Below are 12,564 nucleotides of genomic sequence, written 5' to 3' on the forward strand. Positions count from 1 at the left end.
TTTGTTTATATAATTTTGATGTAAATTTTAATGACTTAACTCCTCATGCTGCTATTCATCCAAGTGCTAACACACATGTTAATGTTTAAAAGTGCTTTAACTCTGACTGAAGTTAATGGTATGAGTTGAAGAGTTTTGCTGAATTGGGAACCGAGTGTTGGGTTGTCACAAAGAGACAACATTAATTTTGTTTCTTCTTAAATATGGTCATATATATTGTCATGTCATATGAATTCTTATTCTCACCAGTGTATTGATTTTGGTATCCATTGGGATTCATAGATCACTATTGTAAAGACCTGGTAACATAAGGTGAAGAAGAAGAGCAGAGCTGCTGGGATTTTTATCTAGAAATAAGTTTGTTCACTCTTGGGTAAAGGCATAAGGAAAACAAGTAACTTTGGAAAAACACATAATGCAGAAGGGAATATCTTACACAGTATTTTGGAAATACAGCATTCAGGAAACAACTATAATGATGGTTACTCCAGATAAGTGTGCTATCCAGAGTGAATATCTTTGTTGTAAAATTTCAAGTACTTAATTACTTTAAAAGCAGACAGTAACATCACTGACTGAGGAAGCTGAAGCTGCTGTTCTGTTAAATCTCAGTTTCTCTTCAGAAAATTGCTCTAAATAAATTCTTTGTCTACTTTTTAACAGATGTTGTCACAGGGAACTCTTCTCCTGAGAATTGGCTTTATCATTCTGTCCCTGACCTCTTTTGGATTACTTATGGAGAACAGGTAAAATACAAAACGCAATTAATTTTTTTTTTCTTCTCTCATTATGTGTTATTTATCATTATATGGAAATCTCAAGTATATCAGGTATTATATTGATAATGAAATATCGACACACTTGGACACATGTTGCTGTCTGTTGACCAGAAAATAATACATGACTAGCCAGCACCTAAACCCAGGAGTAGTCCCATAGCAGTTAGTGGTTATAGCTATATTCTCCCTTGCAGAAAAATTACGGGATGAGGTACTCATGTGAACCTTTGTGCTTGCATTTGTTGGGTACACATCCCTGGGCTTGGGACACTGGCAGGCTCGTGAGACCTGCAGGCTGTCTCTAGGCAGTTCAAGCTCAGACTGCAACCATATTGTGCCACCCCTGTGCAGCATGCCATAGATGTCAGGTACAGTGATGGTATATGAAAAGCACACAGTGTAGCTCAGAGTAGACTCCAAATCCTCTGAAGGGTGATGTAGACTTAAGACTAAATTTAGTCAGTATGGATTCATATAAAATTGGATCTTAAATGCCCAGTGAGACATACACTATGGAAGCAGTCCATATGGACAGCGTGACCCTACAGAAGAATACATAGCAGCTACAGTTTCTTGTAAAGAATCTATTTGCCCTGCCAGATAAGAAATGTGAAATAGAAGCTTCCTTTGAGATTGAGGTGCCAGTTCCATTTTGCACCTGCTGTTAATTATGTTTGCAGAAAGGAACACCTTTCACTTGTGTGGACTGAACAGTTTATTTCAGGATAGGTAAAAATCTGTCAACATGCCAGAGGTGTTTATAACTTAGGGAGTTAATAATGTGAATTAATAAAAATGTGCAGAAACAGACTGATGAAAGGTTTCTGAGATTACTCATGTAGCAGTTTTCAGGATTTTTCTGTTATCATTTTTGAGACTAAAAGACAGTAGCTGTGTTTACAGCTACACTTGTGTGAGCTCATATATAGCTTATGAGTATGTGTACTCTCACCTTCAGCAGATTCAGTGTTCTAAGTTCATGTAAGGTGCATACTATAAAAACTTAACTATAAGGTTAAGAAAGGTGACTTGGTGTAAGTGCAGGGCATCACAGACTGTTTCTACATTATCTTTTTCACTGAAGTTAACAAAGAAGAAAAGATTGGACATTAATAAGAATTACTTCCCATTTTAGGCCCAAAGCAGGAATTCTGGAAATCATCCGCTGCTTAGTCTTCATAGGTGTGTACAAACTTGGCTACTTAAGGAGTCAGTTTTCTTTTTTGGGCTATGCATATGAGGTAAGACATTTATTTTGAAATGTCTGTGCTCATGACTCTAGATTTTTTATCTTTTTGAAAAAGCAGAAACACTGAACATTTAAATTTTACTCCCTTTCCTATTTTTTATTATAAGTCAGCAGATATTTTAGGGATTTTACTTGCTTAAATATAATTTGGAAAATGTTTTTATTATTTACTGAGTAGTCTACTATAGTAGATAAGCTTGAAGCAAAGAATCTTAAACTTTGGCAATTAATTCTTGAGATACAGCTCTCAGACTTGAATTATTCAAGTATTCTAACTGAATTTGGGGAGGATTATGTGTCAAAATATACACTTTTGGTTTGAAAAATAATAGTTCATGTACTTGCCTTGCTGAGGTACATGTGTGGATATGAAAAAATGTCTCTTACTAAGAAATGAGTAGAATTAAAATGATCAGTTTATTTCTGTTGTTTGTAGGAAACTATACAGCTTCCTATTCTTGAAGTTTCCTTTCATGAAGAAGAAAATAAAATGAAATGGTTCTTACTCTGTTCTTTACATGTATCAGTCATTAAAATTTCAACTTTATTGCCATCTTGAGTTCTTCCCTACTGTGCTTTCCTATCCTTTCTTCTGTCTAATGTTTTTTCCACTTATCCTTTATATTATACTTCCTTGTTACTCTTTTTTAGTCCTTTTTTTGTTGCTCACTAGGTAGTCCAGGACTACCTTGCTCACATTTTTTTCTTTGAAAATACTGAAAGAATAGGTCTTTTCCAAAGTGTTTGCTCTCAGTGAGACCAGAATAGATAATACTTTTGAGTAATTCTTATATGTAAACATTGGAGGCTTACATTTTATCATAAATCAACGAATTTGTATTATTAATAGCTTTTGTGATCATAGAATAATAGACTAAGAAAATTGTTTCAGTTGGAAGGGACCTTCAAAGGTCATCTAGTCAAACCCTCCTGCAATGAGCAAGGACATCTTCAACTAGTTCAAGTTGCTCAGAGCCCCGTCCAACTTGACCTTAAATGTCTCCCGGTATGGGGTGTCTACTGCCTCTTTGGGCAACCCATTCCAGTGTTTCACCACCAGTAAAAAATTTCTTCCTTGTATCTAGTCTGACTGTTTGTGATGAACTTCAAAGGGTCCCCCATTTTGATATAAATGATCCGCTTTTGCTCTCAGTGCATTATACAGTTTCTGAATTCATGGTAGGAATTTTCTTATGAGTGGTAATATTGTTATAATGGGATTTATGATTTAAAAATTCTGAATAAAGGGAAACTGTCAGAGATTTGTCAATTTGTGTTGAAAAGACTTCAAATATTAATGTTTTAACTCAGTATTGACCTGATCATTTTGAGCCAGCTACACCAGGAAGCATAGTAAACAAATAAATAAATGAAAGAAATGTTTTCACAGAAATTAGATCTGAAATTTGTCCTAAAAATTGTTTCTGTTCACTATTCAAACAGGTTATCTATACTTCATAATATAATAGTATAAATAACTTTGAACATATTGTGAGGCCCATAAACATAGATCTCTCTAAAGCGATTTTCTAAATTCTTGCTGTATATGTGCTAGTAATTTTTAGCTACCTGCTTTTCAACTTCCTTTGCTATCAAATCCACCTACAATTTTCAAGTGTAATTTAAAAGCATTTATTTAATGTTTTTGTTTGCCTCATGTAAATATTCCGTCTTTAACATACACCTAGATTTAGCTGACTATGATCTTTTAATCTTCTAGTATTTATAATCTGTACAATATTTAAATAATGTCCTCCTTACATCATCATCCTTATATGTTACCAAATAAACAATTCCTTTGTTATTCACATGCAATAAGAATGAATGCACATCATGTAGAAGACTTTCTGTTGACTTTTTTTTGTCTATAAATTATGCCTTTCAGGGCACTTACTTAGGGATGAAGAAAAATGAACTGCAAGAGGCATGATGGTACTACTCAGTGGGTCTAGAATTTGACAGATAACTGTCATAGCATTCTTAATGTTGCACATTGCAGCAGATGAGTGCAAGACTGGTTTTGCCAACAGCATGTGGAATCATTAGTGAAAAAGTATGTGACTTCTGGCTATACGTGTTGCTTTTTCTGTGACTATGTTTCACATGTTCGTATTTCTCATTAATATTTTAGAACCGGTAGATAAAATTTCAGAAGTAAATATACTCGCAGTACTATTTGCGGGGTACACTAACTAGCAAAAATAGGTAAAGTTAAACTGCAAATGCTTGCATTTGCCTCAGAAGAAAAGTTTAACAATTGTTACAACTACTGTGTGGGAGGAAGGCCTTCTAGGTGAAAACTAAAAGGAAAATACAGAAGAAATGAGAGAAAACTATGGGAGCAGTAAGAGCGGAGGGAAGAACAGAGGAAACAAGGAGCAAGTCTTTCCCATTTTGCCATTAAATTAGCTCAGGCGGGTGTTAAAGAAGCAGCTAACGATTGCAGTTCCAGCAGGAGGAGCAGTCTTGGCCTCTGGCACCAGCCTCTTATGCTCACTGCCCAGCTAATTGGGTGAGTCAGCTGGTCTGACTTATGCAGACAAAGATTTTTCTACAGATAAGTAAGTAATGCTGAGGCTCAGGGAAGGTGGAAGTAAAATGAAGTTAGAGGTGTGTGAGAAAGAAGGACTTCTGCTTTTGCTAAAGTTGCAATCTTGTTATGGTTGTTAACTGTGTCCACTGTCTAGTAAGTACAGCATTAGATCTATTGATATTTTCAAGTTGTATGTTACCAGCTTTGGTTCCATACGAAAGTTATGCTATTTTTCTGATCATTTAAAGATACTGTTCTCCCTGCTATTGTATTTGAAGATATACTCCTAGGGGATCTCTACTGGTGTCCTTTCCTTCTCCAAACAAGACAGTTATTTGAGTTAGAAAAGTGACCTTCTCTTTTCTTATAGGAGGTGAACAATGCATGTTCTCACTGTGCATTTTCTGTTCCTTGTGCTGTATGTATTTCTTCTGGATAGTTAAGTGAAAGAAGCGGGGGTTTTTGTTTAAGAAAAAATAGTGGTGATGTTTGAGGAAGTTTTTTGATCTTAAGAACATTGGTTTTTGGGTGGAAGACACTGCAAACCTCGCTGATGGGGCAGAGATATATTTGACTGGTTATAGGCAGTGAACTGAGGAGTTGATGCGTTTCTGCTTGAGGATCTGTGCTGCCACATCCTATACTAGTTAGTTTTCTTTAGGCTGATTACTTCATGCCTGTGTAATGTGATGACCATGAGTACTAGTAAAGCGAAATCTTTTTCTGTCAGACTGGGCCTGGAGTCTCCTAACCACCTGGAAGTAGCAGAAAACATTGCTTGTGTGTTCAGTTATGTGACAATTCAGGAGGCACGATATGTAAAAATAAATCTGTGACGATGGTGCACCTCTTCAAAGTGTTTCCATCCAACTGCTCTGGTTTGGCATCAGCTAGCATATTCCATGAGCCGATTTTGGTCAAGCACTGGCTGTTATTTGACAGTAGTACTAATGAGGAGCAAGTAGAAAGGAGAGCTATTGACATGTTTTTGGAACTCCTGTCTTAAATATTTTCACCAAGTCTCATAGTGGCTGCAACGCAGTACTGAGAAAGACTCTTAAATTAAGGAGGAAGGAGTGAAGAAGCTAGAGGAGAAAATACAGATGTCTGTCTTGACACGTTTGTTTATCTTTTAACTTTTTTACAGGTAGAGCATTGTATTTGAGAACAAATATTTCATCCAGACTCCTCTTGCACTGCAACTTCCTGGGCTGTCTGGCTATGAAAGGACTGGCAGACAGATAGTAATTTACTGGTAGGAAGGACAAAAATCTAGGACAGCTTTCATTAGGGAGAAGAGATAAAAAGAGAGGTTGTATACACCTGTGATGTTTTAAATGAATAACTTATTTTCTGTTTTATGTCAGCATGCAGTGCATTAGAATATTACCTACTTTGGAAGACATATAAAAACTTGTGCTTCAGCCCTTAACTAATGAGGGTAGAAATGAACTTTGTTGTGGTCAAATTGTTTATTTACTCCTGCACTGTCTACACATGGTACGTGCAGCTGTTCCAAAACCTTCTGGAGATGATGTTCTGCACCAAATGGACTGCTTCTCTGATTTTTGATGCTGTTCTGCTGTTTCTTATGAGTGTGTCAGCTAAATTGTCTAGACAAAATATTTAACATCGCTATTAAAGAACTGATTTGCACTGTATTCTACATTCCACAGCATTCCCTCTTAATGTGATATATTACCACACTACTTATTTTTCCTTTCATCATACAAAGACTTCTGTTACTTCACTTGTTTCTTAGTGTAATTTACCAGTGTTGGAATACTGACTTGTGAGTACTGACTTAAAACAAACATTTACTCATAAGAACTTATTTCCACATCAGCAATAGTTTTCTACTCCGTAGCATTTTTCCTTGGTCCCTCGTTGTGATCATCTGTGCCACATTTCAAAGAGCAGCATATCCCATATTTGGTTTCCATTAAGGTGAAAGTTCCATGCCCTGTGCTATGATTTACGACCTCAGAATTCATGCAGTCTCTGTTCCCTAACTAGATTGGCTGGTGTGTTTGAAATGTATTTTAGAAATGAAGCTGAGGATGGAAGGAAACTCTCCTGCCTTATGATAAAAAGCCTTGTCAACACACATGGAATTAAACAAACATAAGTTGTAATCTGTATTTTCTGTGTTAGCTTCATTCAGAAAAGTCCACTCTACCATGCAGTGTATCCTAAGGACTGGACTTTTAATATTCTTGACAACTGCCCTGAGGGGAATAATGTCCCTTAGAAAAAGTCACAGTAAAATCTGGCAGTAGATTAAGTTAGTTTCCACTTAGGTGTGACAGCAGAGTCGTTACTGATTTTAGACTTAGCCAGTTTGAGAGCCGGCTTCACCACCGTCAACTAAAGACGGTGATGTATAGTTCCAGATGCTCTGGGCAATTGACCGTAAAATTGCTCTGCATTTCTGGCAGAGCAGCCAAGCTGGAGCTTTTAAAATCTCCACTCCCCAAGCTCAACACCCTCCCCTCTCTGCTTAAAAGCTGCTCATTATTCTTCTTCTGCCCGCTGATCTTAGCGAAAGAAAAACTTCTGGAATCAATTAGAAGTGTCTGCAGTTGATGAGATTTGCACGTGAGTTTGGAATTGCGAGGCTTTGATAGTGTCAGCCAACAGCTGCAGTTTCAGGTGGTAAAATGGGAGAAGGAATTTTCCAGGGTTTATTTACAATCATAAAATAAAACAAAAAATCAAGAGAATTTTGAAACCATCTAATGTGTCATGAAAATGAAGCCTGAATTGGGTTATATATTTATTTTTGTCTGAAAAAAAAAGTAAACTAGTGGTTTATTATCAGGATCTTTTCACTTACCTTGCAATTATTAGGCAATATAGAGTAGTTGTAATAAAATGCAAGCTACGGTCTGCTTGCTGTAGTTTTCACTATGAAAGAGGCATCTGCTATTACTTTTGTCACTTTAATTGCTTGACAAGACAAGGAGGTAGTCATACTTAATAGAAATCAGAAGTATGCAGTTAAAGATGAAGCAAAGGTGGTACTCTGAAGAGAGAAAATACATATTCATGTGTACTGTCTGAAATTTTACATTTTGCTCTGTCAACACTCACATTGCTAGTTGTAAAGTTTATTTTCTGACCCTTCTTAGCCCAAAGCAGTTAGTGATTGGCTTGCATCTGTATGCAGTGTTTGCTTTAAAGATAACAGCCATGCCAAATGAAATTATTAATGTTCAGCTCTACATCTGAGGGTGTCTTTGTAAAAATGAAACTCTGTCATTTCACACATGTTGCTACTAATTTGCATTTTAGACTGGTTTGGTTCGTAAATCAAAGCAAAATTTTTCTAAAAGCCAGTAATGCTACAAACCCCATCAAACTGCATTCTTTTCTACATCATAACAACACATGGATAATAATAGAAATCTCCATACCAGTGAATTGCTTCACTGATATTAATCCCTAGTGACAACTGAGATACTCCACATGGGTCGATGATTTTGTCTGTGTAATTGCAGTTCCAGTACCAGACTATTAACTGAATATTTTTTTTTTGTTAATGCAGGAATGAAATTGGATTTCTTCTGCAGAGGTGGTACTGTTGGGGAAAACTAATCTGTAGAGTAACTTTTATTTTTTTTTTCTCTGTTTAAAGAGCTTAAAATATTTCCAGTGAAGGAGTGCTCAGAGAATGCCTTGTTTGCAGAATTAGTTCTGTGTATGCTCAGGGGCATATCTGCATCACAACACGAGCAACACTGGCAAACACTGGCATGAGAGGCAGGCATACAGACAGACCCCGCATCACTTGAATTCTGTAGGGGAGATGCGAAGGCAATGGGAGCAAACTTGCATTTCCTATGCTTGGTAGAGCCAGTCCTTATTGATCACTTTACACTCTTATACATGTATAATTACACTCATACGTTCAATAACATCAAGTACAGTGTACTGTAAAGTACATTGCAATATCTAAGAGCAAAAGATGAGTAAGATAAGTGATTGTTGCATCCTGAATGAAAGATACTGGTTTACTTGCTGAGATTTCCCATCCATGCACATAGCATGGTGGGAAGCAGAAGATACCATCTGCGTCCATCAGGCTGTGTCTCCCTCCATGCTGAGAACCCAAGATCAGGGAGCCATGCACAGCTGATGCCTGTGTGTGCTCTATGGCCTATCAAGCTCACCTGCGTATGTGTGTTTACTAGGACAACCTGATACGCTGAATTAGTAGACTTTCCAAAATCAGATAGTTTGTCACCAAAGCCATTGCACCTGGCAGGTGGGAATTCTCCTAATCTTAGAGAGAAGAGCTATGCCTGGGTTTCCAAGACCATGAAAGGAGATGGCTTAGTTTGAATTTTGTCCTCAACATGGCAGGCAAAAGGATTGCATTAACTTTTAGAAGATGACAGATTTAATTAAGCAAGCTATTTCTGATGTGGAATAAATCTGGGTTTGGCAGTTATGAAGTGACCACAAAGAACCAGCCTAGTATTTAAAGCATTTTGGATATCTTTGTCTCACAAGATTTAAATAGAGAAAACCCAGATGTAAGAAAGACTTGTAGTCCGGGGTTATGCAATTTACACGTCTTGCAAAGGAAACTGGAGGTACAGGATTCTCCCATAAATGTCCCTTCCCACTTCTGTAACAGTGAGCAGAATATGGCAGTTATGAAAACTTAGCATTTTTGGAACAGAATGTCTGTATAGGACCCACAGAATCAGGCTGCGACATAGGCCATTGGAAAGCCAATCAATGGCTGTATTTAGGGAAGCAGAAGTTAACTCCAAATATTGTATAATATGTTTTATTAGAATTGATGATTGAAAAAAAAATCTTTTGCTCACTCTAGTTTTTCAGAAGCTTTTTATGAACAACAAAGAAAGAAAAGCACAGTAAAAGCTGTGCCTCTGTTTCTCTACTAGCAGGACCAGAAGTAACCACGAAGACTGAAAACTAGTTCATGACATCTGAGCAATTGCATGCTAAATTCTAACCAGCCAGTGCCTCTTGTCTGAAGTGAGCAATAGATCAACAAGATAAAATCAAGCCATTATCTATGCTGTGATTTATTTTCTTTATTACTGCCTTGTTATAGCATTCTTTTTTGAGTTCTGTTTTCTATGATGTTTAGAGTCAGGGAATATAGAGAAAGCAACAATGCTGTGTTTATTTTTATATGTGAGCATTATGCAAGGCAAAGAGAATGTTTTAAAATTTCCTTCTCCTGCCAATGCCAAATAAAAATTGCCTGATGAAAGAAGATTAGCAAATGCTGTGTTTAACAACTGATTCCCAAATGCAGAACACACAAAACACTTTGTATGTTTAAAAGTTGGAAATAGGTGTTATGGGAAAAAAATATATGTAAAGCTCTAGTTATCACTTGAAACTAAGGCAAAATAATGCAGCAACCTCCTATGGAGTCTGGGAGTGATCACATCTGTCCTGACAGAATTAGTTTGGTTTATCTTCATGTGGAGCCCACAAAATGCCTGGAATAGGTTGTTTATTTTGCTGACTTGAAGCTAATACACAGTTGAAAATGCCTGGTTTTAGTTTGAACACTTTAGATTTTATGGAGAGAAGTATGCTATATTTTGTCCTTAACTATTACCTGAATTCATTGCACATCTGCATATGACTATAAATCTCTCTAGATATTTATTTTTTGTTTTGTTGGCTTTACATAAACTGACTGCAGAGAATAGTCAGATATTAGGACGTAGTTAAAAGTGGAAGTTAAGCACAATGTTAAGAAACAGAATCTAGCCTTTAAGAGCGTTGTTTTATGTCTAGATGTCTCTATTTTGCTTTGCCTGTGAACAGTCTAGTTAAACTATAACAGATATCTGCCTCTGCACATTTGTAAAGGGCCTACCTCACTTCTTGTTAAATTCCTGGTAATTTCTTTTTCCTGACTTTCAAGTGAAGCCTATTAAAGAGCTGTCATATTTAGAAAACCAGGGGTTTTAAGTATACTTACCTTTTTTTTTTAAGTTCTTTGTTGTCTTCACCTCAGTACATTCTAGCACAGTACTAGATGTGTTCAGTAGTTTAATTATAATGTTTTGTTGGGCCGTCTTTGCTTTTAATGCAAGTGTTGGCCTAACCCAAGTTCATTCCAAATGTATTCCCTGTACTATGTATAGAGTTGGTAATTAGATTCTGGGATTATCTAGGCCTTTTAAAAATGCATCCCCAGATCATGAAATGTATAAAATAGCAGGAATTCAACTAACTGTCAGACTTTTAAATTGGACCAAGATATAAACAACTGAGAAGAGCTTCATAACTTTTAAAAATTAGGGTGTAACTGGCTACAACTTGCCATGTCCTCTGGATAGAAGTCTCAAATGTGCAGTAGACTGAAAAAAATGGCATATACTTTTATAGTTTTTATTTTAAAAGGCACTGAAAAATATTTGATATTTTTCTAAATAAAAGGGTCCAATTTTTAATGCTTCCTGTCTCCCTCTTCGCTTTCTGTCTCCCTCTCCACTTCCGTTCATTACTTTTGCTTCTATCTTTCTATGTGTGAAAACAGAAAAGATAGCAAACAGAAATGGAGAGGATTAATATGAGGACTTACACAGAGTAAGTAATTTTAAAAACTTGAAAAATTAAAAGCAAAAAAATAAATCCCATGGGGAATTTCCAAAAAGAACTATTTTTAGCAGTTTTAACAATAATATATTTGAAACCTAGGCAAAGATTTCTGATCAAATCTATTGTGCTGCGGACAGATTTGTTCATACCATTTTGTGACCCTCTGTTACTAACCACACAGTGGTGAACCTATTTTGTCCTATCAATGTCCTGAATTTTTGAAGTGGTCAGTAAAAACTCAGCTCTGATGGAAGGCTCAACGTACTTTGCCCCAAGTAATAAAGTTATAGGAAAACTTAATTTTCTGTTTCACTAATCAAATAAAATTAAAATAAAACCTACTGCTCCCCCAGAAAACAACAACAAAACAAAACAAATCCACATTTTCCCCCAGCATTACAAAAGAGGTTAGTCAAATACCAGAAGAAAGTATTGTCTTAAAAAAAAATCTCATTCAAATATCTCCATTTAAAATAAAATCAAAATTCCTCAATTTGCTGTAAGTTCATTCATCTTGAAATGACACATTTCAAGAAATAAATCATTAGATAAAATTGTCCAATCTTTACTTCCAAGAGTAGAGAGAGATTAGTGAGTGTTTCATCTGAGTGGCTATATGAGGACCTTGCTGTTGGAAGTAAGAAGCTTTCCATTGGCAGAGGGAAACTGGATATTCCACAAACATTGTCAGATTTTAAGATGGTCCTTGGTATTGGTAGAATATTAGGGCCTAAGTTTCAAATCAGCTTTTCACACACTAACTGTTTCTGTCATTATATGTTACTCAAAGGTAGCTCACTTGAAAAAGTTAATTTTAGAGTAAGACACTCTCAGTAGAGGCTTCATGAGGATCCTAGAAAACCTTTTCACAGCTCGAAGGAGAGCTGAATTCATGTACGTGGCAGGGGGGAAAAGTCAATTTTGCATGTATATGTGGTTCATAGATGTTAATGAGTTATATCAAAGAAGAAACAAATTTAAATAATAGCACAGTATATTTTATATGTAACTTAGTTGACATTACAGTGAATGCAGTCGTCTTTGGGGGAAGGACTTGGAAATTGGTGACTCTAAAGCCTATTAGCAAATGCAACATTATTCTTACTGGACAGAGTTTGCATATTCAAATAGTAGCCAGATTAAAAGCAGAGTGGAAGGAAATGGGGTGGGAGTGAAGATAGATAAAACAAACTCTCTCCAGTCCATGCAGGGCACAGCTGGTCCAAAAGGTACCTGTAATGATATGGGAGAGGTTTAGGGTAAGAATGGAAAGTAGGGAGGATCTTTACCTTCTCCCAAACTCCTTTTATTACTTCCTTTGTAAAGGAACTGAATGATAAGATGTTGATTCTGTGATCCTATACTGTAAAATTCAAACTTTACAGGGAGAATGAGACATGAGA

The 12,564-nt window shown here is 36.3% G+C and overlaps 1 protein-coding gene across 1 annotated transcript in view; it reads left to right on the forward strand.

The window, feature by feature from the left end:
* Positions 1 to 4,851, forward strand: part of AGMO (alkylglycerol monooxygenase) — a gene marked incomplete at its 5' end in the record, with an annotated part of 15,992 nt that extends 11,141 nt beyond the window's left edge. Inside the window, 3 exons of the mRNA XM_010194748.1 lie at positions 664 to 746; positions 1,915 to 2,020; positions 4,810 to 4,851. Of these exons, the coding sequence (XP_010193050.1) occupies positions 664 to 746; positions 1,915 to 2,020; positions 4,810 to 4,851 (231 nt within the window). The remainder of the gene's footprint in view (positions 1 to 663; positions 747 to 1,914; positions 2,021 to 4,809) is intronic.
* Positions 4,852 to 12,564: the final 7,713 nt, after the last annotated feature.

The sequence above is a fragment of the Mesitornis unicolor genome, unplaced genomic scaffold (genome assembly GCF_000695765.1).
Source record: "Mesitornis unicolor isolate BGI_N332 unplaced genomic scaffold, ASM69576v1 scaffold10751, whole genome shotgun sequence".
Classification (NCBI taxonomy): Eukaryota; Metazoa; Chordata; class Aves; order Mesitornithiformes; family Mesitornithidae; genus Mesitornis; species Mesitornis unicolor.